The sequence below is a fragment of the Herpailurus yagouaroundi genome, unplaced genomic scaffold (genome assembly GCF_014898765.1).
Source record: "Herpailurus yagouaroundi ecotype Mexico unplaced genomic scaffold, PumYag 141, whole genome shotgun sequence".
NCBI lineage: Eukaryota > Metazoa > Chordata > Mammalia > Carnivora > Felidae > Herpailurus > Herpailurus yagouaroundi.
This window is the reverse complement of record NW_024412396.1, coordinates 46,839,640-46,866,621: the sequence shown is the minus strand read 5'-3', so window position 1 is coordinate 46,866,621 and position 26,982 is coordinate 46,839,640. Positions and strand designations below refer to the sequence as shown.

At 44.7% G+C, this 26,982-nt stretch overlaps 1 protein-coding gene across 12 annotated transcripts in view; it reads right to left on the bottom strand.

Moving 5' to 3' along the window:
- The window catches only part of RGS6 (regulator of G protein signaling 6), a 603,304-nt gene that overhangs the window by 191,564 nt on the left and 384,758 nt on the right, over positions 1-26,982 (bottom strand). For all 12 annotated transcript variants that reach the window (XM_040477580.1, XM_040477585.1, XM_040477588.1 and 9 more), the window contains one exon: positions 258-357. In XM_040477580.1, coding sequence (XP_040333514.1) covers positions 258-357 — 100 coding nt within the window. The remainder of the gene's footprint in view (positions 1-257; positions 358-26,982) is intronic.

The following is a 26,982-nucleotide window of genomic DNA, read 5'->3' as shown; positions in this document are numbered from 1 at the left end:
CAGTAATGAGCTTCTTTCCAGAAGCCTCAACCTATACACGGAAGGGTGGTCATGGCAAAACCATCCTTAATCGTTGGCAAAGAGCAGCTTCTTCTGGAAACCATGACCACAACTCGACTTTGTCTAAGAAGCACATTGAATGTATCATCTTTACTACTCACAAATCTTTAGACACACCCCAGGTCACAATCAGCACTATACAACTCTTCAGTGGTCTTTTCCTATTGCCACCAACACCTTGTAAGGAGAAAGTTTACCTGTAACGACACTGGGAATTTTGGAGAGAAAGCTCTTGACTGTTCTGATGGGCACACCCCCTGTCTTGTCATCTTGCATCTTTGTGATGATGTCTTCAATCTGAAAGAGAATAAGGAAGTGTCATTTTCCTCCATAAAGCAATGATAAATGATACCTTTATTAACAGCCATAATGAACATGTATGAACATGAATGCCAACGATAGACATAAAAAAACAGCCTCCACCTAGGCAGTCAATAAACATAGTAGCAGGATCTGCAATAAACCAAGCACTGGGGATGGGATGAGGCCATGAGGTTATATACAAGAACATAAAACGTGGTCTGTAAGAACAGACTCTGAGATCAAGAAGGTAAGGAGGGAGAAATATTAGGATTCCTAATGAGATCCACCATGTAATTCAATATGTCTGCAATGATTCCTCCTCTTTCCCAAATTGGGTTTATACATAACCTGGACAATATGAACCATCTGGTCTTTGGGACCAGTGCAGGAGCCAGCCAGAGTCACACAGGAGAAAAGATAAAGACATGGAAAGTTCTGATTCAGAGAAGTCGGAGGACAGGTTTCAGTGGTTGTTTGTGGTGGTGTGAGGGGGGTCACCTTAATCCAGGACTAAAGTGGAACAAAAGACAGAATCCTTTCCTTTTGGACCAAATAAGTCACATTGTCAAAAGAAAGACCACGGTGGGCTGTGGCTTGAAGTCAGTTAGATTTTATTAATAAAACAAGTTGCTATGTACATATATTGAAAACAGAACAGAGAGAGGAGACGGACTATTAAGGATTTAGGTGCCTAAATTGGGAAACCAATTTGTAGCTAAGAATTTACAAGTCAGATGTAATTTCCTGGGCAGAAAGCTTCAGAACAGGATACAGAACAATCTGTGACAAGGACATAGATCTTATTGTTTGAGGAGGTGGGGTTAGGGAGCGACTGGAATAGGGGAGAAGAGGAGGTTTAGTTTTATTACACATCTTATTTCCCTAAGCAAAAGAATATCTGTGAGATGGATTCTCGGAGTGCTTCTATCAAAGATGCATAAAATTTTAAGTCTAGAGATTTAAAACTATAGCCCATCTAGTCTAACATACTGGCAATTGCAGGTTGAGGTTGACTTTCTCAAAGTCATATGGCAACTTGTTTGATAGACATAAATAACTTGTTAAAAATAAATAATGAGGTTAGGATACAGAATAACTTGATAATAATATATAATAGCTAAAATATATTAAGAATTTATTATGTGCCAGGTGTTATTCTAAGTATCATACAATATTATCCTATTTAATGTTTATGATTACTTAATAATATCTAGATTCCACTGTTATCCTCATTTTTCAGATAAAAAGATCTAGTGAGGTGTATCAACCAGGGTAGACCAGATTAAGTTATTGTAACAAATAACCGTCAAATTCCCAATGGCTCAGTACAGCCATGTTTATTTCTCTCTCATGGCTCAAGTCTATCACAGGTCACCAGGGGGACTCTGCCTATTGTAGTTACTAGGCTGATGGAATGGCTACCATCTTGAATGTTGCTCGTCATTGTGCTAAAGGGACAAGAGAGAATTCTGGAGAATCTGGTATTAGTTATTAAATGCTATAGCCAAGAAGTTACATATGACACCTTTGCTCAGAATTCTTTGACCAGATCTAGTTACACAGCACCACCCACTCACAAAGAAGCCAGGGTTCCAGTCTTCTTGGTGCCAAGAGGGGAGGGGAACTGACCATCTATGAACAGTGTCAGTGACCGCCACAGAAGTTAAGCAACCTTGCCAAGGTCACACAGCTACCCATTTGTGGATCTGAGTTTAAATGTAGCCACAGACCTTAGATCTCAGGCTTCTTACCCCTGGGCTGTTCTGCCACCCAATAAGATTCCCATAAAAGCAGCCGAGCAGGGAGACCGTTTTCCTTCGGATATTTCTGGGTTTTCCTGAGAAGTACTGATAATGAGAAAGAATCTTAAGTTCCTGGCCCTTGAGGGAGTGGATGAATATATCATGCTAAAAATAAAGGTAAGTCTCTGAAGACCTATTAAATGACAGGAAAAAAAAAATTTTCATCCACATTCCTGGTAATAGTTTCAGCTAGTGCCCTGCCTTGCTGCCCCTAAACTCAACCCAATGATTCAGAGTAGTCTGAATATTCCTTACTGATAGCCAAGGAGAGTTATTCCTAGGAAAAATGGTCATGTTTTCAAGGTAATCTATGCTTTTGATCTAGTGTGCTATCTGAAGCCAGAAGTATCAGTTATACTGATGCTTTTAATAAAATGGACTCAAAATCATTGGGAATTGGAGGGAAGCCAATATTTCAATCAGTTAGATACCTGACTTGTCATTAGATGATAACAATTTCCAGTCTCTGCTGATGTGGGCTGGATTTAAAGACTGGCTATGCAGAGGAAGCCTCCACGATTCGTTAGTCATTGCACCACACCACTGAATCTTAAAAGGATGTATTTATTAAAGAAGACTTCTCTTTTCATGTGGGCTCACTATGTGCCAAGAGGTATATTCTTTATCAGAGGTTACAGCTAGGTCAAAAGGATAACCCCCTTAAGTGACCAGAAAGGGAATTACATTGCAGCAATAGTTTACAACACCAGATGGGTGAAAGAATGTTCATTGGTCCCCCGTTCTTGAATCCTCCATAGTATGAATATATACCCAAGTCCTTGCCCTGGCCTCATCATGATGAGCAGGGAGTCTGCCCCTTGACTTTTTGGCTTGGGCCATGTGACTTGCCTGGCAAATGGGAGGATATTGAACATGATGTGAGCAGAGGCTTTCAATGCACCTCCATGGTCATGCTCAGCCTCTTCTCTTGCCCTCCTATATCAGATAGCTGCTGTTCCAAGGAGGGTGAGACACATCTGGAGCAGAAGGGACCCAACACATAGCTAGACAGGTCAAACCTCAGTTGACCTGCACACCCATGAGCTTATTGTTGTATGTCCCTGAGTTTGGGTGGTTTGCTATGCAGAAGAATTATGGCTCTAGCTTACTGATACAACAGGGCTCTAAAATAAATGCACCTATCAAAAATTGCTGAAGCCACACAAATGCTTAATAATAAGAATCAATGAGTCCTGGAGGTCGGGTATCCTAAAATCCAATGCTTTTTAAGAATCTAAAAATTCCAATTACACCACCTACCATTTTCTTAAAAATTCTTAGGGCCTTATACTCCTCTGTAGCCCATTCTGTTGTTCTGTAGCCCATTCTGTTGCGTCAGGAAAATCTGTGATAGCTGAGGTTGGTTCCAGAGCACGGTCCATTGCAACATCAGCTAATAATACTGCTTTTGAATATATATACATATACATATATATGTGTATATATATATGTGTGTGTGTGTGTGTATATATATATATATATATATATATATTTTTTTTTTTTTTTTTTTTTTTTTTGGTCATGGTTTCTGGTAAAATGCTAAGAGTACAGACCTACCAAAAAATCAAAAGTGGGCTCCAGGAGCTTATATAAATTATAATAGCACACATTTTCAGAACACCTGAAGAACACCTACATATGATCAACACTGTCCTCGGTATTATTTTGAATAGATTAACTAATGTATTTCTCAGTCCTGAAAGTTACTTAGTAAATATGTTGAAATTAAGGCTTAGAGAGGTTAAGTGATGTACCCAAGGACAGCTAGTAAGTGGCAAAGCCCAAATCTTTGTCCAAGTCTTCCTGACCCTAATGCCCAAGCTCGATCAAATCCAAGATTCATCTTATTTTCAGTGTCTGCTGACAGGGCTCCTGAGTTACAAGGCACTTAATACTGTTTGCATTGAAGGGGAAGTTCAGCCCAGCCCTAAGGGGGTGGAGAAGGAAACAGAGAAATCGATCCAGATAATCAGATTATCAACCATCTCAGGATTTATTTCCGTCCAATGACTGCTGATGCTTTGCTGCTCGGTGTTTTCTCTCTTTGTCCCGGAGTCTTGGCACGATTTATCCTCTACTGGTAGATCACAGCTCCTGGGCTGGGAATGGGGAGATGGGAAGGTATATACTTATATTTCCTTGACTATTCAGTCCCATCTAACTTTTGACACTTTTTGTTCCTGGAGAAGGACAACATCAATTCGCTGACATCCTTTAACATGAAGCTCTGTGTCATTAGGGAGAATGTTCCCCTGTGGCAATCAATAAGAGGTTGGCTCATATTTGACAGCAAGTGATGCAAAAAACCTACTTGGCAAGCTCAGCCGGTTCTGCATGGATGAGTCACAATGACCAGGCCGCCCCATGCAGAATGCTTCTCGGTGCTGAGGTGCAAAGTAGGGTGCTGAGCGGGACTGGGGAGTTTTGATGTTTTCAGAAATCATTTTGGACAAACGGCATCAGAAGCCAGATACAGACATGATCCAAAGAGGCCCCGATGCTGCTCCTTATTGATCAGTTCCATGCCTGCCCATCTCTGCTTATATAGATGGCGCTCCTGACAGAAATGACCAGAGGACAGTATTACTTTTGTTTGTGTAAATTAATGATCTAGTGAACGAATTTATTTAGCTCCTCCAATTTTTCCTCGGTGGAAAATTAAAAATCTTCGAGAATAGGCAAACTATGTTGCCATTTAAAAAACAAAAACAAAAAACAAACAAACAAACAAAATCCACAACAACTTTAACACAGAAAGTATGCCTCAGGCATGAGGTCTTTTCTACTGAAGAATTTCATCTTGACTTTGCCATCAATTGCCTGTTTCTAGCTTCTAAAGCCTGTCACTTCGGCTCCCGCATTTCATTAAAGACGCCTTCTGTTCTGGTGTCCGGGAATGAGTGAAAATGACTCTATGGACACATCTTATCAGCCCAGAGGCAGGAATCAGAGCTGGCAAATGATAATCATATTTCTTAATCCAAAATGTGTATGCTTCACTGAGCATGCTCTGTCCCATATGTGTTCCATAAGATCAGGCTAGGTCTCATTTTTATTTAAAAAAAAAATTTTTTTTAACGTTTATTTATTTTTGAGACAGAGGGAGACTGAGCATGAAGTGGGGAGGGTCAGAGAGAGGGAGACACAGAATCTGAAACAGGCTCCAGGCTCTGAGCTGTCAGCACAGAGCCAGACACGGGGCTCGAACTCACAGACCGCGAGATCATGACCGGAGCCAAAGTCGGTCGCTTAACCGACTGAGCCACCCAGGTGCCCCTCATTTTTATTTTTAAAAACATAGCACACTGCTCTTCTCTACTTAAATGTACTCAGCTTCCCTTACTGGTTTAGTGGACATTTATTGAGCACCTACAAAGTGCCAGGTAGTTTTAGTTTCTACGGTTACAAAAGTGGGTAAAAGACAGTCTGTTCCCTTCCATAAGGGACTAATACATTTCAGAAAGACTCAGGCCTCGAGACTCAAAGTTAAGGTTGTGACAGCAGAACCAAGTGTGGGCTCCCAACAAGCTTCACACGGAAACACCTTAGTGTGTTTTCAGAGGTCTTCAAAAGGGGACCTCCCCTCCCTTTTTTGCTATCCTGTTCAAAGGACTGTGATTTCAGTGGCAGGAGGGGAGGCTGGAGATTCCTTGTGTTAGCTACAACAATGATTGAAATACCTGTTAGTCTGTTTTCAGTTCAACTGACTTTTGAATCACTGTATCAGTCTAAAATGCTTTTGCTAGAAAGCAAAAACAAAAAACAAAAAAAATCCAACCTCTAAACACGGGGGATTATTTTTCCTACATAACAAGCAATGCGTACGTGGCAGGCATGCAGTTCTATGTGAATGTCCATCTTGGCCTTTCCCTTGTGGTTGCCAGAGAGCTGCCCTTGCTCAAGGCATCACTTCCACGTTGCAGAATAAGAAGAAAGGCGGGAAGAAGGGTGGGGGTGTTGGTACGGCTGTACTTGTTCCTTTTATCCAATAAGCATATGCTTTCCCAGAAGATGCCAACAGATCTCTGCTCTAGTCTCACTGGCCAGAGCAGGGTCTCATGGCTACATGTGGTTGCAAAGGGCGCTGGGCAGAGGGTAGTTTATCTAGCCTCTATATCACATGGAGGCGTGGGAAGAGGGGAATGAAAATGTGGCTGACTTTGTCTGGCAGAAAGTTCCTGTATTAAAGAACATTCATTAAGGATGGTTGGGCAGGCCTGGATTTCTCCCTGATCTGTTCTCCAGGCCGCAGCCCGTGATACTCGTGAAGGAAAACTTCATCATTTAACTCCCCTACTTAGAATCTGTTTATGGTTTCTAGTGATTACTCTGTTATAGGCTCTTATAGGATCCTCTGTCTTTTGTCTATATTGGTTATCACTTTAACTTGCACTCGCATTTTCTGTTACACTTTCTCATCATTTAATCCTAATAGTAGGTGCTCAGTAAATATATATTGAAAGAATAATTGAATGAATGAATGAATGACATGAGTGCTATATTCTCTTTTTAGTTGAAGAATAATGGACGTACAATGTTCTACAGTTTTAGGTGTGCAACACAGTAATTCAATATGTATATACATTACAAAATGGTCACCACAGTAGGGTCTAGGTACTATTTGTCACCACACCAAGTTGTTACAATATTATTGACTATATTCCCTATGCTGTACATTACATCCCCTCATGTTATTTATTTTATAACTAGAAGATTGTACCTCTTAATCCCCTTTGCCTATTTCCCACCATCGCCCCCCCCCCCCCCCCCGCACCTCTCTCTCCTTCGGCAGCCACCAGTTTGTTCTCTATATCTCTAAGTTTGTTTCCATTTGTCTTGCTGGTTCTTTTGGTCTGTTTTACACATATCAGTGAAGTCATATGGTATTTGTCTTTCTCTGTCTTATTTCATTTGGCACAATACCCTCAAGGTCTACCCATGTTGTTGCAGATGGCAAGATTTCATTCTGTTTTTATGGCTGAGTAATATTCCATCATAGATATATATATATATATATATATATATATATATATATATATATATATATATATATAGATATATAGATATATATAACATTCTTCTTGGGGTGCCTGGGTGACTCAGTTGGTTAAGTGTCTGACTCTTGATTCTGGCTCAGGTCTCGATCTCACGTTTTGTGAGATTCAGCCCTGCGCTGGGCTCTATGCTGACAGTGCGAAGGCTGCTTCAGATTCTCTCTCTCCCTCTCTCTCTCCCTGCCCCTCCCTTGTTCTCTCTCTCTCTCTCTCACACACACACACATACACACACTAAATAAATAAATAAATCTTTATCCATTCACTTATCTTTTTTTAGAATTAAAAAAAATTTTTTTAATATTTATTTTTTACTTATATTTGAGAGAGAGAGACAGAGGGAGATGGAGCGTGAGCTGGGGAGGGGCAGAGAGAGAGACAGAATCCGAAGCAGGCTCCAGGCTCCGAGTTGCAAGCTGTTAGCACAGAGCCCGAGGCGGGGCTCGAATCCATGAGCACTGAGATCATGACCTGAGCTGAAGTCGAATGCTCAACCGACTGAGCTGCCCAGGAGCCACTATCCGTTCACTTACTGATGGACATTGAAATTCCTTCCGTATCATGAGTGCTATATTCTTAAAGAACTTTATTTTGGATTCCAGCATCAAATGTGATGCTAAATATATATTAGCATATATATTAATAATTATTATTAATATGTATTAATTGGAATTATAATTATATTATAAAATTATATAATTATTAATATGTATTAATATATCATTAATATGTTTGTATATTACATATGACATATTAATACATATTATGCATATTATATAACATACCCATATATGATATGTGATATATATATGATCAAATGTAATATATATTCATATATATTCATTATGTATATATGTGTATATATGAATATATATAAATACATATATATTAGGGTTTAGGGGTGGTATATCTTCGCTTTAAAGTAAACTTGGTATTTACATTTTTAAAGATCATTCTGCTTTGGAAGTGGATTAAATGAACAGAAATCTCAAGATTCCGTGAACCTTAGCAACAGTGTTCAAGGAATTGCTTCATAGGCACCCAAGGATCAGTTGAGCTTGGAGAAGTTCCCCAATGTACTGTGCCCGACGTTACCCAGGGGCAATGCCAGGGTAGAAGGATAGGCAGTGTTACTTGTTTAGCCTCCTGGAGGCTTATTTTTATGGCTTTAAGCATTACTATATGCAGTGCTTCATAAATTACTTCTATGGAAAGCATTTTCCCCCATTTAATTGAAGAGAAAAACAGAAAAGGATGACATTCTAGGTCAGTGAACAAATGGGTTGATGACATTTTAGGGGAAATGACTTTCCCCTGAGCTTGGCTGGAAGAGCAAAGCTTTAGAAGGCATAGTGTCTCTTGTAGAAGAATCTATTGTTTGCTTGGAAATATGAGTGGAGCAGGTCGTCCGGGTGAGCCATGGAATAAGGAATCTCCAACTGCAGAACACCAGCTACAGTACAAATGAGGAAAATGGACCCTGATCAATGAAACATTCTAGCAATGTGAGAGGACCTAAAATCTCTATTATAATCTTCTCAAATTGCCCTAATTTGTGTGCCATCTGCTTCTTATTTTCCTCCCTTTATAGAGAAACACACTGATACTTAGGGACAGCAAATTGTCCAAGGCCAAATGGGGCTGTTGAATAATGAGATTACTGGTACTGAACTCAGGCAGTCTTGCTTCCGAGCGGGCTCTCCGGATCACCACGCCAGCTGTCAGGGCAGCTCCCAAGCAGACCCCGGTTCACCTACGGCTTTAGCAGAGCAGAAGGTGCAGAGGATGGGACCACATCCTATGCTTAAAAGTTTAGTACATAGTGTGGAAGGCAGAAAAAACTGATCCCCTCAAAAGGTATCTACATCCTGATTGGTGGAACCTGTGAATACGTTACCTTACATGGCAAAAGAGACCCTGGAGATGTGATTAAAGTTAAGGACCTTGAGATGCAGTGGTTATCCTGGGTTATGCAGGTGGGCTCAGTCTAATCACATGAGTTCTTGAAAGATGAGGACCCTTCCCAGCTATCGTCACTTAGAGACGTAACCATAGAATAAAAGGTCAGAGAGATGAGACTCTGTTGGCTTTAAAGATGAAAGGAGGGACTACAAGCCAAGGAAAGTGAACTTCAGATGTTGGAAAAAGCAAGGAAACAGATTGTCTGCTAGAGCCTTCAAAAGGTATATAGTCCAGCCAAAGCCTGGATTTTAGCCCAGGGACACCCATTCTAGACTTCTGATGACCAGAACTGTATGATTATAAATTTATCTGTGTTAAGCCATTGAGGTAATCTGTTACAGCAACAAGAGAAAACTAATACACACAGTGACCCCCTTGCTCATGAATCAATGTTTGGAAAATCAGTATTCTGCATTGTTTCCAAAACATATCAGTATTTTCTCCTCCCGGGGAGGAAGTAGATGGGATTTCCCCACATTCCACTGCTCTCCGTCCCTTTTTTGACAGTCAGACCAGTGGTCAAGCGGCAATTGTGATGGTCTGCTTGGGGGAAGACGTCAGGGTTGAGGACGGCAAAAACATCTGTCCATAACCTGAAGTAATTGCTTCCGTGACATTTTAAACGCTTCAGTTTCTGGTCTACCAGGGACCAATTAGATGGGTGGCTCAGAGGTTACTTCCAAGGGCTTCTTAAATGGGTCACAGTAGCCCATTAATTAATGCCAACATCACGTTCTACACATGGAAAAATAAATACGATTTTTATGTTCCATCTCAGATTTGATCTTATCACGTTCTTCAGCCTGGCCCACCAAAGGGAACTAGCCCACAAGGAACGCCACGTGGCCACACAGCCCAAATAATTAGGTAAGCAGGATACAACACTCCAAATTCGAATATGCACCTTTTCATATTATGTTTCTATAGAAAGATTCTAGCTTTAACACGTATATCACCTTCCTCTTGGATGGAGAAAAAGCCTCACAGTATCTTTGTTTCCAAAGAGAAACTGGTCCATCCAGTGTCCTGGAACATCACTACAAATTTTTTTCCTCCTGGAGAGGAGCAAGGAACATAGGACCTGTCCTCCCCTCTGACCCCACGGACATCCCGGACTCTGCAATCACTCATTCTTTCTGGCTCACTTCCTTCCTGACTCTACCTCAACACCTTCCCCTACTCCAAACTGAACAACTGAACTGGCAACTGGAGTGAATTTAAGGGCTTGGAATGATTGATGTAAATGTTCTCCTCCTCAAAAGCCTGCTGTGGCTCCCTACTGCTACAAAATAAATGCCAGGTTTCCTACTATGGAATTCAAGGCCCTCTATGATTTGGTGTCAAACTACCTTGCCAGCATCAGCTCCCAGAATGCTTTGTGTTTCAGGACACGCCCATCTTCCTTCCAACAACAACCTCTTGTGCTCCATCCTGGCTCATGACCTGCTTCACCTAGCCACTGCAGACCCATCTGGATCCTAGTCAGGTGTTCAGGCCCCGCCCAAAAGCCCCTCCTCCAGGGAATGGCCCTTGATGTTTCCAGTACGTGCGCACATATATAAGTTGCCTATAATTTTTACTTCCTTCTTCCATTCCAAGGGTGTGAAGCAAGAGCCAGGACGTGTCTGCTTTGCTCAGGACCACCTGCAGCCTGTGCTCAGAAGATCCCGAGGTGGCAACTTCTTGGTTGTAAACGCGTCCTTGTAGTTGGCAATGTCACCACCCTTGGCTCTCCAGGGCCCATCCTGCCCAGCTCTCCTCGGCTCAGTGATGGTGATTCTGTGTAGTGTGGTTTCATCTGCACCTTCCAGCCTGTCCCGAGAGGTGCACCCCTCACTGTTTTCTTGGATCACAGCCTCACTGCACTTGACTGTGCCATTTGCTCTTCCTGCGCCGTTCCCTTTGGTTGGTTATGCCATTCTTCATGTCTGATGCCCCTAACTGTTCCCGTGAGCACAAGAGTCACCCCTGACGGAGGAGACGGAGACAAATCACAGTGTGGGGGGGGAGGGGGGCCCAAAGAGGCAAAATCAGGTTAAACAGTCCTAAAGGGGAAATAGGAGGTGAATCATCACTTAACTGCAAGTATATTCGAATGTTCACTAGGTGCTAGGTGCTGGGAAACCAGACAGGCAGGCCTTCCCTTCGTGCTCACCTTTTAGGGGGAGGCCCTTCGAGGATGTTCAATGAGCCTAAGGAAGAGGGGCACAGTCCCCAAGGGGGCCTTCCAGGAGACGGTACAGTAACACCACTGACTTCGGGTGATTCCTGCCTCTAATCCCGAGGAAGCTCCTGAGCCTGTAGCATCCTGGGGTCCCACTGGACCCCGGGGGGCAGGGCCCTGGACAACCCTGACTTGTGCTGCCGGAGGGACAGCAGCAAGGATTCCATTTTGGGTTTCACGTCTCATGCCTCTCCTGCTCGTAACCAACGCTGCTTCTGAACATGCCAGCCCTGCGTCTGATGTTTTCCGGAACACATTATCTGAGGGATGCTGGAGTCCCCTTCCAGGGCTGTAACTGATTGCCCAGAGGTTGTGGTCCCACCTGCAGAGTTTGGCTCCTTCCCCTCACTACCCTCCTGTGCCATAAAACACCCCGAGCCCCTTTCCACTTCTTACGTGAAGGAAGAACGCGCCCTCCCCCGCCCCCCGACCTGGTCTTTCTGAACTGGCTAGTCTCTCACTTTCATTCCAGCCACCAAGGGATTAAACAGAATAGACCAAGGAACGATGGGTCATTTTCTCATCTTCTTAGGCTTGATAATATTTCCCCAAATTTCTTTAAATCCATGAATTACTTTGTTTTAAAGACCAGCAATTTATTTCTAAAATTTAAATGGGTATGTAGGCAAAGCTCTTAGAGCACAGTGCCCGGCACAGAGATAGTTGTTCCTGATAAATGTTCATCTCTCCTCCTTCAGAATAGATCGTAATTTCTTCTTACATCTGACGCAAGGGAGTAACCACAGAAGATTCTACTGCTCCCTTCAGAGGGCCAGGGATGGGCCCTTCTTTTGTGTCATTGCCTCAGAGGACAGCACCTGCTACCAGAGAGCCATGCTTTGCAAAAGGTGTCCCTAAAGTCACTTCCCACTGGATGGGACCCACTTTGCATAGGTTTCCAACTACAGAGAAGATGATTATTTCATTGCCCAACTCCGCATTACCCCACAGCTTGTCAGAGCAGCGTGGTTTTTTTTTTGTTTGTTTTTTTTGTTTTTTTTGTTTTTTTTTTTGGCCTTAAATCCCAAGCCCCACCACGAGGCAGGATAAAGCAGCAGAACTGTCCAGTCCAGAGACAGCGCCTTGCCAAGGGGGGACCTAGGACCTGCCTAAAGGAAAGACAAGCTTTGCAAGCCCAGGAAAAGGTGTTCCCTTTAATTTCCAAGTCCTTTGCCTACGGCTCCTGAGATCACAGATTAAAAGAACAACTTATTTTTCATCCCCAAGATAATGAGATGGAAGACAGTATCTATTTCTCTGATTTAATTCTGATTTTACTCTAGGAGCCTGAGCAACTCTGGGAAGCATTCGATGGATTGCCAGCTGCACACTGCAAATGGGGATAAATACCAAGATCTGAAAATACACTCAGCAACGCACCCGTTCTCCCTTGGGAGAACGGCAGGGTCATTTGCCATGACTTCTGTTAATCACCCAGATTAAGTGGCTGGCGTCCTCACTTTGTTTTTAGTCTCCCAGTAGCTCTCCTGCCTCAGGAGGATAAGGGGCAGGTGGGGCCCGGGAGCCACAGGGGTGAGGGTGTGGGGGGTGGGGTGCCCAGCCCCACCTACGGGGTGGGGGGGGACAGGTGGGTGGAGCGAACGTGGTCAGGCTGGGCTCCTGTCAGGAGGCCAGGACGCCTAAGGTTTCGCGTTATGTGAATGTTGCTGCCTGCCCCACAGGGTCCTCGGGAGGCACGGCGGAGAAAAAGATCTTAACGCAGAACAGCCGGTACCCATTCTCCATCGAAAAGAAACTTCTTCCCCTATTTGTGGGTTGCGGAGCTGCGCGGAGCCAGGAGGTGGAGAGGAGGGACACGTATCAAGAAACGACTGGGTTTGAAACACCGACTGCCCACAACAATATGGGAGGGAGTGGGTTTTGTCCCCCACTTGAGGAGCAGGGCTTTCGCAGGGCCTAAACCACCTGGGGAGGGGTGTCGACCCCACCTGGTGGGGGAGGGGCCGGCTTCAGAGCCCACTCACAGCAGAAAGACCTGAGTCTCAGATGTGACTTCCATGGGTGGCTTTACTGCTTGACAGGAGCTCCCTGTCGCGCTGGTGACATTCTTAGCACGCCTCATTGCGACTCCCCTTGTGATGGCTGAACTGTGTCTGCCCCCAATTCTTAGAGTCCCCCAGTGCCTCAGCACGGGGCCTCGTTTGGAGATAGGGTCTTTCTAGAGCGAATCATGTTAAAATGAGGTCCTTAAGCTGGGTCCTAATCCAACCCGCTTTATAGAAAGGGGATATTTGGTCCCAGAGATGTGTAAAGAGGGAAGATGGGAAGACACAGGGAGAGGACAGCATCCACAAGCAAAGGAGAGAAGCCTGGGACAGATCCATCCATCACAGCCCTTGGCTGTCACCAACTTGACCCCGAATTGGAGACTCCAGAAGTTTGAGTCAAAATATTTATGTTGTTTAGGCCACCCAGCCTGCAATACTTTCTTAACAGCAGCCCTAGCGAACTGGTACATTCCTCCTGACTCTGCAGACCACAGACTTTAATTTTTTCCAGTTATTTCTGTTCAGCATGTGATGAAAATAATTTCCTCTCCCTTCTCTTCCCCTCCCAGGCTCCCGTTCCCCAAACACACACACGCACGCGCGCGCGCGCGCACACACACACACACACACACACACACACTCCCAGGAGATGATGACTAATTATTTTCAGATTAGACAGTGTTCCATGTGCCAAATGAACTAATTTGACATCTTGTGTATTGTCTGGTTCCCTGGAAGCCACACAGCATACTACCTCGAAGCTCTCGCTTTCTGAAAGCCAAGACTATGTCTAAGATTAGGGCTGAGAATGAATGCCAGATTCACAGACCAGATTCACAACTATGAGGGTCAGGAAGACACTGTTTTCCAGAATCAGGAGTGAGGGGTGTCATGATTAGAGTTGGTCTTTCGTTTGTTCTAAAACTAAAGGAATATATATATAAACTCCCACACTTAGGGCACAGACACATATCCACATTTGTGTGGATAAAACACCACACAAATGGTTTGAGACATTAATGACCTAGCAGCCCAAATGTAAGATATTTTGCTGTTGAGTCAACTGAAAACTTACAATATAATGTGGCAGCAAGCAAACCCCAAAAGATCAATTCGATCTTAGGATGCATTAATAGAAACATAGTGCCCTTAATGAGGGAGGTGATAGGGCCCTCATCTCTGTACTGAGGAGGCCGCACTTAAAATGCCAAGTTCCCTTGTGGCACCAGACTTAAGAGGACACCCATGAACTGCAGCCAACATAAAAGTAAGTGACCTAGATCTTAATGACAGCATTAAATGGCAAGGGTAGAAGTCGGCAGGGCAGTGATTAGTCCCTCATCCCAAGTATCTACCAACTTAAATAAAATCAGGTAAAAAGTGTGCTTGGTCTGCAAATGCAGCCCCCCCCCCCCCCCCCCCCCCGGCGAGGACTGCAGCCCTTGGCCCTTTCTGTGTAGAGATTCTGGACCTGCCGCTCTCCAGCTCTTGAAGTACTTCTTGAGCCAAGGCATGGCCCCTAGGAGTCACTTTTGCACCTTAAAATGCAACGAAGTCAGCTTGGAAGAGAAACTTGTTAGCCCATTAGCCTAGTCCTCCCTGGGGTGAGTGGGTCCATTCAAGGTGTGAATTCTCTCCAGGGAACTCAGGGAAGAAGACCCCCTAAAAGATAGGAGACAGTGGGAAGTGGAGGGAGAGGTGGGGGTGGAGGGGGGAGTCTGAGACTTGAATTCTAAGGGGGGAGGGCCCAGGTGGGGGCTTCAGGCAGAAGGGGTGTGGGTGGAGTTGGGATAGAAGGGCCTCTCTAGAGCCCTGGGGGCGGGGTGGGGGGGTGGGGGCGGAACAAAGTGTCCTGGAGGGAGGGGAGATGTTGAATGGGGTGAAGGTCTCCTGTCCATATACCCCCAGAGTGGCTTTTCTGCCTGTGGTCCTTACTCTCGCTTTGTCACAAGGGAATCACTTCCCCTCTGCAGGTCTCAGTCTCCTCCTGAGTGAATTGGACCGACTCCATCATGGAACACATTTTTGCAGCATATGCTTAAGACACAATTTCCCTCATTTCTCTGAAATCCCAGTGCCTCAGTGGGTGCTATTCGGGTTTCTGGGTGCTTCCAGGTCCATCCAGACCAGCCTGCCTCATCCCTCCTGCCGTCAAGGTAATGATGGCTCTGGTGGGAGGGGCGGAGAAGTGAGAAGGAAGAAGTGCTCCCTGACTTGCCTACCCTGTGAGCCACCTGCCCTGCCTCTTCCCCAGGTCAGTGTAGGGTTCAAATGAGACATATATAGAAGCCCCTGCAAGCTGGGAGGGGCCACACTTGGCCTGCTGCCCCTGGGGTGTGGGGGGGCTCCGCATGAGCCTCAGGGGGGTGGGTTCTGGCCTAGTTGGAGGCTTTCCAGGACTGAGCCTTATGGAGAAGGACACATCATCCAAAATATAAGTGGGTTCCCTCAAAATGTCCCTTTTGTCCCCAAGGGGCCTCCTTTGGGACCGATTACTTGCTGGCTCAGACATTCTCCCTGGCTGTTCTGGAGCCTGGGGAATTGGGAGGCAGAGGGTTTAGGAGCGGGATTGGTGAGGTGGAGGGAAGCCACACAACCGGTGTTTGCAATAATGTGTGTGCCGCGGAGAGAGGAAACTTCCATTTGATAATAACTTCTGACAGATAAAAAGCCTTTGCCAACAAGTAGGTCATTTTGGGATGCAGAGATTTGATGGGAATAGAAATTTGATGTGTGTGCGCGCGCCCTTGACTGTGTGTGAACTTGTTACCTTGCAGCGCCGGTGGGCATTTAGATTTCAGTGGCTTGGCTGTGAGGGAACAAGAGCCCTTGGGGAATGTGATGGCTAGGGGCATACCTCCTTGAGGTCACTGGGCCCATCGGGAAGGGCCCTTTCCCGGCATCTGCGCTCCACGGGGGAGCAGTTGGGTTTGAGCCCTGAACACCAGCAGAAGGAACATTGCACAAATCTAGCACCGCAGTGAGTGGCTGGGAGAAACAGGATTTTGACAGTGGAGATTGTTGATGGGGTGCAACATAGCAGTGGGGACTATGTCCAGGGGACAGAAAGAAGCCAAGGGGCTGCCTGGAATTCTGAGCATTTGCAGAAGCAGGCGTGACCGTGATCCCCATCCGGGTGGGAGACAAGAGCATTCTCCGGATGATATACCAGTTAGGTCCCCTCCCCTCCCTTATCTCTCCCCAAGCTGGCTGTCCTGCCCTGTGGCTCAGGCAGGAGCTGACTGCATTCTCAAGTGCGCGTTCAGAGTTGAAAAAGCTCAGACAAAGCATCAACAGAGACCTTTACTTGACTCGATTTCATAATATTAAGTTTTTCCCTAAATCACCATTTGCTGCAACCAGATTACTGTGCATCCTCGGAGGATGTCCCATTCCCAAGGGGGACGGAGGGGGTGGGGGTGGGTCTGGGGCCTGAGACCCACAGTGGGGTGGTGCCCCACCGTGGACCAAGAGGCGCACAGAACTCAGCCTTGCCTCTAACGAACTGCATTACCATGGGCGAGTCCCTAACACCTCTGTGCCCCAGTTTCCCGTTGCAAATGAAAGGGTTTCAATGGTTTCTAAAATCTGCTCCAGTTCCTACAACCTCTACGACTCTGTCCTCCAAATATACAGCTTGTCGTGGCTCCTCAGGACATTCAGGAGATGCCATGTTCCCTGGAGAAGGTCCCCCTCCTCTGGACCCCCATGCCCCTGTCTCCTGCCATGGCCTCTCCCGTTCCTCCACAGGAGAGGCTGGTTTCCGGCACTAGGCAGGGAAGCGTGCCAGCGTTCTGGGGTTCCAAATCGGGATGTCCGGTGTTGCTGTCTCCCCACATTCTCCTGGGGGTGGGTCGGTAATGAAGGTGATATTTTGACGTTCCTGTGCCTCATTCTCCCCTCTCTCTCTCATTGTGTCCAAACTCAGATGGGAACCGGGCGTGTTATTACATGGACTCTCTAACCCCCAGCAGTAACCCTGAGGTTCCCAGCGTGAGGGTGAACCCGCCACGTGGGAGGAAACGGTGCCAACTCTCTCTTTTTTTGGCGAAGCTTTAAGGGCTCTGCAAAACCCCACTGTAGTTTGCGAGCCATCTGGAGCCTGCAGGAGCTAAGTTCAAGTTGTTCTCAAGGAGACCTGCTGCTGGCAACGACCCACAGTGTCTGGCAGACGGTTTCCTCAGCCAAGTAGAAGCTCGGGGCCTGCAAACAGCACCTCCAAAGTAACTCGGGCTGAACTGTGTCTAGCCGGACACGGAGCCAAGAGTCCTTTTCGTTAAATAATTCACAAGCCACCCCCGGGTATGTGAACACAGCTCTGGCTAATGTGGGCCGACAGGTGATTTCATGCATCATTTAACTCTTTGCATTGCAGAGGAATGCAGCAGAGATGAGATAATCGGAATAATTTCACATTTGTAAACAGCTTTTTTTTTTTTTTTCTCGAAGGAACAAAATATTGCAAACATGAAGTGTAAAAGAAGCCTTCATCTGGATAGGCCACAGAGAAAAACAAAATTGGGCATTTGTTAGAATAATTAGTGGGACAGGGGCGCCTGGGTGGCGCAGTCGGTTAAGCGTCCGACTTCAGCCAGGTCATGATCTCGCGGTCTGTGAGTTCGAGCCCCGCGTCGGGCTCTGTGCTGACAGCTCGGAGCCTGGAGCCTGTTTCCGATTCTGTGTCTCCTTCTCTCTCTCTGCCCCTCGCCCGTTCATGCTCTGTCTCTCTCTGTCCCAAAAATAAATAAACGTTGAAAAAAAAAATTAAAAAAAAAAAAAAAGAATAATTAGTGGGACAAACCCCTTCCTCTATGGGGAGTGAGTGGTCTTCCAGAGAGGTTCTCAAGGGCGGTGGGAGGTGCTGCTTGCACTTGGCTCTAAAGAAAGTGCAGTGAAAGTCAACTTGAGAGGAGGGGAGAGAGGGAGAGGAAGAGGGAGAGCGAGAGCGAGAGCGAGAGCGAGAGCGAGAGAGAGAGAGAGAGAGAGAGAGAATGAGAACAAAAGAAAAGGGCAGTACGCCCTTGACCTTGGCGCTTTGGTCTGAAAGGAACATTGAAGCCCTAAGGCCAGGCAGTCCTTCCCTGACACCAAGAGGAAATGGTACTCTTGAGACCGCCCTCCCTGGACAATCATCTCCAACAGCGTTTCATCCTGTGCAACCCTCTCCAATAACAGCTTCGCTGGGCAGTCCCATCTTGCAAAGCATTGGAGGTGAACGCACCCTGCGAGAACACGCAGCCTTGTATTTATTCCCAGATGGCGAATGAAATCTGAGCGCCCGGTCATGTCTCTGACAAACTGCTACCCTTGGTACAGAAGGTTTTCAAACTCTGTGGGCAAACAGCTCTATCTTTTTATTGTTTTTTTAAGTTTGTTTGATTTATTTTGAGAGAAGGGTGGGTGGGGGGCGGGAAGGGGAGAGAGAGAGAGAGAGAGAGGGAGAGAGAGAGAGAATCCCAAGCAGGTTCTGCACTGCCAGCACAGAGCCCGAGGTGGGGCTCGACCCCCCGCTGCAAACGGTGCGATTGTGACCTGAGCCAGATCCAGAGTCTGACACTTAGCCGACTGAGCCACGCAGGCGCCCCAAACAGCTCCATCTTCTAGAACAATAAGGTGATGCTGGGTGTGGGGGTGCTTCAGCACAGTGAGCCAGGGCAGGTGCAATGGGAAAAGTCTCCTGAGCCTTCTGTGACTAGCACGATCCTGGGCCGCTGGGTTGCCTTGATCACGCCGCTCTGCAGACTGACCCTCCGGATGGGCTCCGTTGCAAAGCCCTTGTTTGCCCGGCCCGGGAGCCCCGTCTGCATCATCTGCGATAAACAGATGAACTGGGTGGGGTAGCTTTGCTCCCAAGGCACCCCCTGCAGACCCCTGGGCTTGGGAAAGAGGGCTCACCGACAGAAACTCGCATCTTGTCTGGGAACATGGGCCACGCCAAAAACTCTTAAAATGTCACCTGCGTCTGGCCAGGGGTCTCTAGGCCCCGTGCAAGGCTGCCGTGAGAGGGTCTGGAACTCTTTCTGACGAGCGTGCGATTTGAAGCCCCGTGGGTCTGAAATGAAGTATCCGTTCATTAGCACAGAGTTTAAAATCCTGCTTAGCTGAGGTATAGGAAAAGTGAATGTTCTTGTCGATGAGTCAAACTCAGAGAGAGACGTGGCCAAGGCCTTGATTTTTCAACCCGCCAACAGCCTCCCTGGCATGGGCAGGGGAGGGCACGCTGAGAGGGTATTTATCCGCCTCGAGTGCTCCCTTTCCCCCAGGTCCCCGGAGTGTTCCAGGCACTGCTACCCTAGGGGGCTCACGCAGGCTCGCAAGCACTTCTCCTTTATTTACAGCCTACTCTTCACAGCGGAGGGGTGCAGCGGGGTACACGCAAATCACAGACATGCCAACGGAAGACAAGGACTTGGAAAATCTGCTCTTCGGCGGAAGTGTCGCTCCTTCTGTGGGGCCTCCCTAACAGCCACTGGCTGTGTGTTACACACACGTGGTGGGCGTTTAATACACGCATTCAATGCATTCGTTGTCCTGCACAAAGCCCGATGGGGGAGAAGTGGACTGGAAGGTTTAAAACCACCATCCTGGGCTGGAGTCCCAGGGGCAGATCCTGGCAAGGCTCCCCATGTTGTAGAGAAACATTTGTACCTACAGTGTCAGCCCCTCCCTTACCCTGTGCGCCTGCTGTGTCTGGTAACGTGGAGAACACAAAACATGTGTGATACCATCAAAGAGTTAATAGTTCACCCCAGGGGAATCTTTATTCCACTCAGAAGTTTGGTGTGGTGGCCCCTGATCTCAAAATTCATTGTTTAGAGAAGGGCAGTGAGTTGTGTAGTCCGAAGTGGTGAGCCGAAATGCTGCCCTGTGACACCCTCCCAGAGCAGCTCTTAAGACCCCATTTAGGGGACAGTCCTGCATGCCCCTTCCTCCTCAGTTTGGCAAGTTCCTTCCTTCTTTGTTCTACAGGCGCCCATTGCCCTCATGCTGGTCTCCACCTGCCCCATAAGATTCCCCACTTGGCCTCTGCTTTACAAAAAGCACTTCCACACCACAGATTTTTCCAACCTGCTAGTGACATTTAAATGAACCTATCCCGGGGCACCTGGGTGGCTCAGTCCGTTAAGCATACAACATCTGCTCAGGTCATGATCTTGCGGTTTGTGGGTTTGAGCCCTGCGTCGGGCCCTGTGCTGACAGCTCAGAGCCTGGAGACTGCTTCGGATTCTGTGTCTCCCTCTCTCTCTCTGCCCCTCCCCTGCTCACACTCTGCCTCTCTCTCTCTGTCTCTCTCAAAAATAGATAAACATTTGTATTTCCCTGATGATGAGTGACGTTGAGCATCGTTTCATGGTACAGACTCTCTGGAAAACAGTGTGGAGGTTCCTCAAAAAATTGAAAATAGATCTACCCTATGATCCAGCAATAGCACTGCTGGGAATTTACCCAAGGGATACAGGAATGCTGATGCATAGGGGCACATGCGCCCCAATGTTTATAGCAGCGCTTTCAACAATAGCCAAATTATAGGAAGAGCCTAAATGTCCATCAACTGATGAATGGATAAAAAAGATGTGGCTTATATCTACAATGGAATACTACTTGGCAATGAGAAAGAATGAAATCTGACCATTTGCAGCAATGTGGCTAGAACTGGAGGGTATTATGCTAAGTGAAATAAGTCAGTCAGAGAAAGACAGACACCATATGTTTTCACTCATATGTGGATCTTGAGAAACTTAGCAGAAGACCGTGGGGGGAAGGGAAGAGGGGAAAAAAAAGGTTACAAATGGAGAGGGAGGGAGGCAAACCATGAGACTCTTAAATCCTGAGAACAAACTGAAGGTTGATGGGGGGTGGGGGAGAGGGGAAAGTGGGCGATGGGCATTGAGGAGGGCTCTTGTTAGGATGAGCACTGGGTGTTGTATGGAAGCTAATTTGAGAATATTATATTAAAAATAAATATTAAATAAACAAACAAACATTAAAAAAATGACAATGGTTCTTAAATGAACCTATCCTGGGCTCCATAATTCCAGAACTGTCTTCTTTGTCCTAAAATGGAAAAAAATTGTGTGTTGCTAATTCGTTGGTACTTGCCTTCCTTGTAAAAGAATTCCGACAGGACTTTCGGGACATGTAACACCAGTTTAAGCCTATGTGGGAGAGCACTCCCTTGGGGATGCCCCGGGGTTTCCACAAACACTTCCTCTGAGCAGGCAGTGCTGCGTCCGCAGGCACACTGCCCTCCACACCTACAGTGCTGGGGTCCCAAGACATGGGGCAGGGGGGAGGGGTTGGAGGTCTTCCCTGGTTTACGGCTCCAAACCAAATTACCATTAATGGTAGGAAGCACCTTGGAGTGTGTGTGTGTGTGTGTGTGTGTGTGTGTGTGTGTGTGAGCATGCGCACATGACTGTATGTATGTATGCGTGTCTGTGCACACACGTGTGTGTGTGTGTGCATATAAGGGAGTGAGTGAGCAAGCAAGAGAGTTTTCAGTAAAGGTTTTCAACAGCTAAAATAACAGAGAAGTGGCAGTGTGCGAGTGCAGGGGCTAGCTCACATTTTCCTCAGTCAAGTCAGATTCTAACATGCTGTGTCCGAGTCGAAAAGTTTCAAGTGTCTCTACTCTTTGTGACTTCTCACATCTCACCCACTTTCTTGTTCCCAACAGCCCTCAGACCTTCCCGTGCACCCCGTTGATTTCAAGTGTGTAGGGCTGGCCCTCACAACGCTGCTTTTTTCTCTTCCTTGGTATTTCATCTACAGTCAGCCATCGTGGCTACCAGCTCACTGGTGATCCCTCTGTAACCGTCAGGCTTATCCTCTTTACTTCCTACCACCGAATGGCTTTTGCTCAAGTTATCAGAGTCAGTGTTTCATCTATCCATTTGTAAGGACTTTGAAGGCAGGGACCATTTCTTGCTCTTTGCACACGTGTTTAATACTCTTCCAAAAATATTTATTGAGAGCATGCTTGTGGATTGCATCTCACTGTTCATGGGATTGAGCCCATTGCATGCTTGTCTAGAGTGACTTTATTTAATCCCAGTAGCACCTCCGCAGGGTATTCTATTTTAAAGGGATGCTATGGAAGGGCAGAGAAGTGAACCACATGACTGCTCTGCGGCAGTTAGGAGTAACAGAGGCAGGGTTTGGATCCAGGTGTCTGAGATCCAAGGCCAGGACATAGTTGTGCTTTGCCAGCTTTAGTCCTTTTCATCTTATTCTAGTTGTGCCAAGGACTAGGTAACACCTAGACGTGGCTCTTGAAATAAAAAGGGTTATTTTCCACCAGGGAAAGTAGTATGCCTGACTGGCAACGTATACTGCTCTCCCTGTTAGTTAATTATGCACAGGGAAGCCAGATGTTTAAGTCATTAGTGTATTACAAAGAAAATTAAAAACACAGTAAAGCACAACCATGCACCTTACTAGGTTGTGATAGTTAGATGAAACTTCCTTTAATTATTGGGTAAAAGGTGGGTAGCATTTACTAAGCAATTACATGGAATTGCCAGGCACTGTGCAGGTTGCTTTTTCATGATTATCTCATGTAGCTGTGATCACAGCCTGAGAGGGGCCATTGTGATCGTTCCTGCTTCATAGAGAGGGAGACTGGGGTACAGTTTGCTCAAAGGGAGATGTAGGATTTGCATTGGGATCTAAATTAATTTAAAATTGATTAACTTTTTTGTCTTTAAATTTTTTTTTTAAGTTTATTTATTTTGAAAGTGAGAAAGTAAGCAGGGGAGGGGCAGAGAGAGAGAAGGAGAGAGAATTGCAAGCAGGCTCCAGTGTAGAGCCTGACGTGGGGCTCAATCCCATGAACCGTGAGACGGTGACCTGAGCTGAAATCCAGAGTCAGACGCTTAACCTACTGAGCCACTCAGCTGCCCCGGAACTGGATTAACTTTTGCTTAGGTAACACATACACATGATACAAAATTTAACAGATAAAGGGGCACATTGAAAACTCTACTTCTCACTGCCCATCCTAGGCTCTCAAGTCCCCTCTCAAGAGGCATCCACTGTCATCAGGTTGATGAGGATATATATGGTCAGTGATATTCCATTCATAGGTAAGCACGCACTTTCTGTATAATAGTCCTGATTACTATCTGCATTATTTTACAGTGGTGATAGCATACTCTACAGTACTTTTAGCAATTTGTTTTCTTAGAGGTCATATCGTTACAGGACATATCCCTTCATATACATTTAATAGATGTTTGCAATAATACATCTATATTGACCACCAGTTTATAATCTTTTGCTCTTACAAACACTGTGGCAATAAATATTCCTATACATACATAATTTCACACAACTGCATGTACACACAATGGCATACAAATGCATATGTAGGATAAATTCCTAGAAATTGAATTTCTGAGTCTGAAGATTATGTTTTGATAAACACTGGCAATTTGTTCTGAATAAATCTTGTAATAATTCATGGTACCACCAGAGATCTATGTGAGTACTACTTGATTTCCTTATAATGTTGCCAAAATGAGAAATTAAATTTTTTGATCCTTGTCAGTGTGAAATCTGGTAGTTTTTTGAAAATCAGTATCTCGGGGCACCTGGGTGGCTCAGTCGGTTAAGTATCTGACTTTGGCTCAGGTCATGATCTCACAGTTCATGAGTTTAAGCCCCATGTTGGGCTCTGTGCTGACAGTTCAGAGCCTAGAGCCTGCTTGGGATTCTGTGTCTCCCTCTCTCTCTGACCCTCCCCAGCTCATGCTCTCTCAAAAATAACAAAACATTAAAAGAAAGAAAGTCAGTATCTCTCAGTAGTCTTAATGTATATTTCTTTCATTTTGAGTGAGAATAGGTATTTTTTCCATTGTTTGCATCATGAGTATCTTTTCAGGATTTTCATTTGTAATTTCCATTGTTTTTAAATAAACAGTTTTATTGAGGTAAAATTGACAGATAAAAAACTAGACGTATGTAATATATTCACAATTTGGTGAATTTGGAGATATGCATACATCCGAGAAACCATCATCATATCATTATCGGGGTAATACACATCCAAAACTTGGCCTCCTGCTCCTTTCTCATCCTGTGTGTGTGTGTGTGTGTGTGTGTGTGTGTGTAGTAAGAACACTTTAATGTGAGATTAAAAAAAAAATTATTTATTTGAATAGTCTCTGCACCCAACGTGGGGCTCAAACTCACGACCCCAAGATCAAGAGTTGCCTGCTATATTGACTGAGCCATGCAAGAGCCCCTAATATGAGATCTCTTAACAAGTGTTAAGTGTATGATACTGAACTGTTAATTATCATTTTTTAATGTTAAGAAGAGAAGTTCTTTGTCCACAAATTATTTTTATCAGTATGTTATTTTTCTTTTTCTTTTGTTTATGGTGCTTTCCACAATGCGACATATTCTTTTATAGCAAATAGAATTTCTCAATATTTTAATTTATAACTTTTGCATTTTGAATCAAAAATAGAAAGTTCTTTCCCACATCAGGCTCAGAAAAATTCTCTATATCTTTCTAGTTCCTTATGGTTTTATTTTTTGTCTTTAAACCTTTGAGTATTCTGGCATTTATTTTAGTGTGGGTTTTGAGGATGAAATTCAGGGTTCTCTTGAAAATGGAATCCTTTTTCTTCCCCTTTGGGAAGAAAGGTACCAGTGATTTCAGTAGCATTATGAATGTACCTTTTTTCCATTTATCATATGTGGTCTAGTCTACTTCTAAACACTCTTCCTTTTTAAAAAAATTATTTATTTATTTTGGGGGGGGGTGTCAGGGAGAGGCAGAAAGAGAGTGGGCAGGGGGAGAGAGGATCCTCAGCAGGTTCCCAACTGTTAACACAGAGCCCGATGTGGGGCTTGAACTTACAAACTGTGAGATCATGACCTGAACCAAAATCAAGAGTTGGACGCTTAACCGACTAAGCCACCCAGGTGCCCCGAAACACTCTTCCATTGATCTTCCTGGCTATTCAGGTGTGGTGCTGTATTTCTCTCTCTCTCTTTATATATATATACATATATATATATGTGTGTGTGTGTGTGTGTGTGTGTATACATATATATGTATGTGTGTATACATATGTATATGTACACATATGTGTACATACATATATATGTATATATATATCTATCTTTCTATTATATCTATCTAACTTCTTTCATTTTAAAACATATTTTAGTATCTGATAAGGCCAATCCTCTCTCAATTTTGTCGGAAATTTTTGGGTTGTGCTTGCTTATATTTATTTGAGCTTTGGAATCATCCTGTCTACCTCTAAGAACACCTGCTGGTGTTTGGTTGCATTAAATTACATTTTTAGTTAAGACATCTTTATATTAAACAGGGAGTCCCTTTCCATTTGTTTAAATCATCTTTTATATTCTCAGTAGCATTAAAAAGTTTTCTTTGTATAAACTTGGCGCATTTCTTGTTAAATTTATTTCCACTGTAAGTGGGATTTTTTCAGTTACATTTTCTAACCAACTTTTGTTTGTACATGGAAAGTTATTAAGGACCATTTTTGTACTTCATCTCCTTAATAAATGTTTTTTAAATTTTTTCTTCGTGTTTTACAATATATAATCATATCATCTGCATGTCACAATAATTTTAATTATTGGTTCTAATATCTATGCTAATTTCTTTTTCTATTTTACTTGGGCTGGCTAGGATCTCTGGAGTAATGTTAACAAATACTGTTGAGTAAGGTATACTTTCTTGGAGCTGACATTAATGGAACTGTTTCTTCTCTTCCTCCAGTAAGTATAGTAGTAGCTCTGGGACATATGTTATTAAGTATGTGTGAGTGTGTGTCTGTGTGTATAATGATGTATTTTAGCATGAGTTTTTCATCAAGAATAAAGCATACATTTTATCAAATGCCTCTTCAGTTATCTATAGAGAAGACAAAAATGATTTTTTTTTTAGTTTATTTATCTTGAGAAAGAGACAGAGAGAGAGCCAGCAGGGAGGGGCAGGGAGAGAGGGACAGAGGGAGAGAGAATCCCAAGCAGGCTCTGCACCATCAGTGAAGAGCCTGATGTGGGACTTGAACCCACAAACCATGAGGTCATGACCTGAACTGAAACCAACAGTCAGATGCTTAACCGACTGAGTCACCTCAGATGCCCCCAAAATGATTCTTAATTTTGGCAATGTTATATGAATTAAATTAACATGGTTCTGGATTTTGAAACCTTCTTATATTTTTGAATTAATAAATCCACTTGGTTGTAGTGAGTTCTGTCTTGGTGAGCACTTGGATTTATTTGGTAACATTTTAGTTAGGTTATTTTGTATTCCTATTCATAAGCAATACTGGTTTTTTACTTTGCTTTTTTGTACTCTTTTTATCAGGATGTGCTTGATGTATGCTAGCTTTAGAAAAAGAATTTGGAAGCTGTATCTTTCTATATGCTCTGGAAGAGTTTAATTTGGGGTCTACCTTTTCCTTAGAGGTTTGGTAGAAGTAATTTGTGAAACATTCTGGGCTTAGTGCTCTCTTTGGAGAGGTTTATTTTTTGCCCATGTTCTGTGTTTTTTCTAGGCTAATTAGTTTAGATTT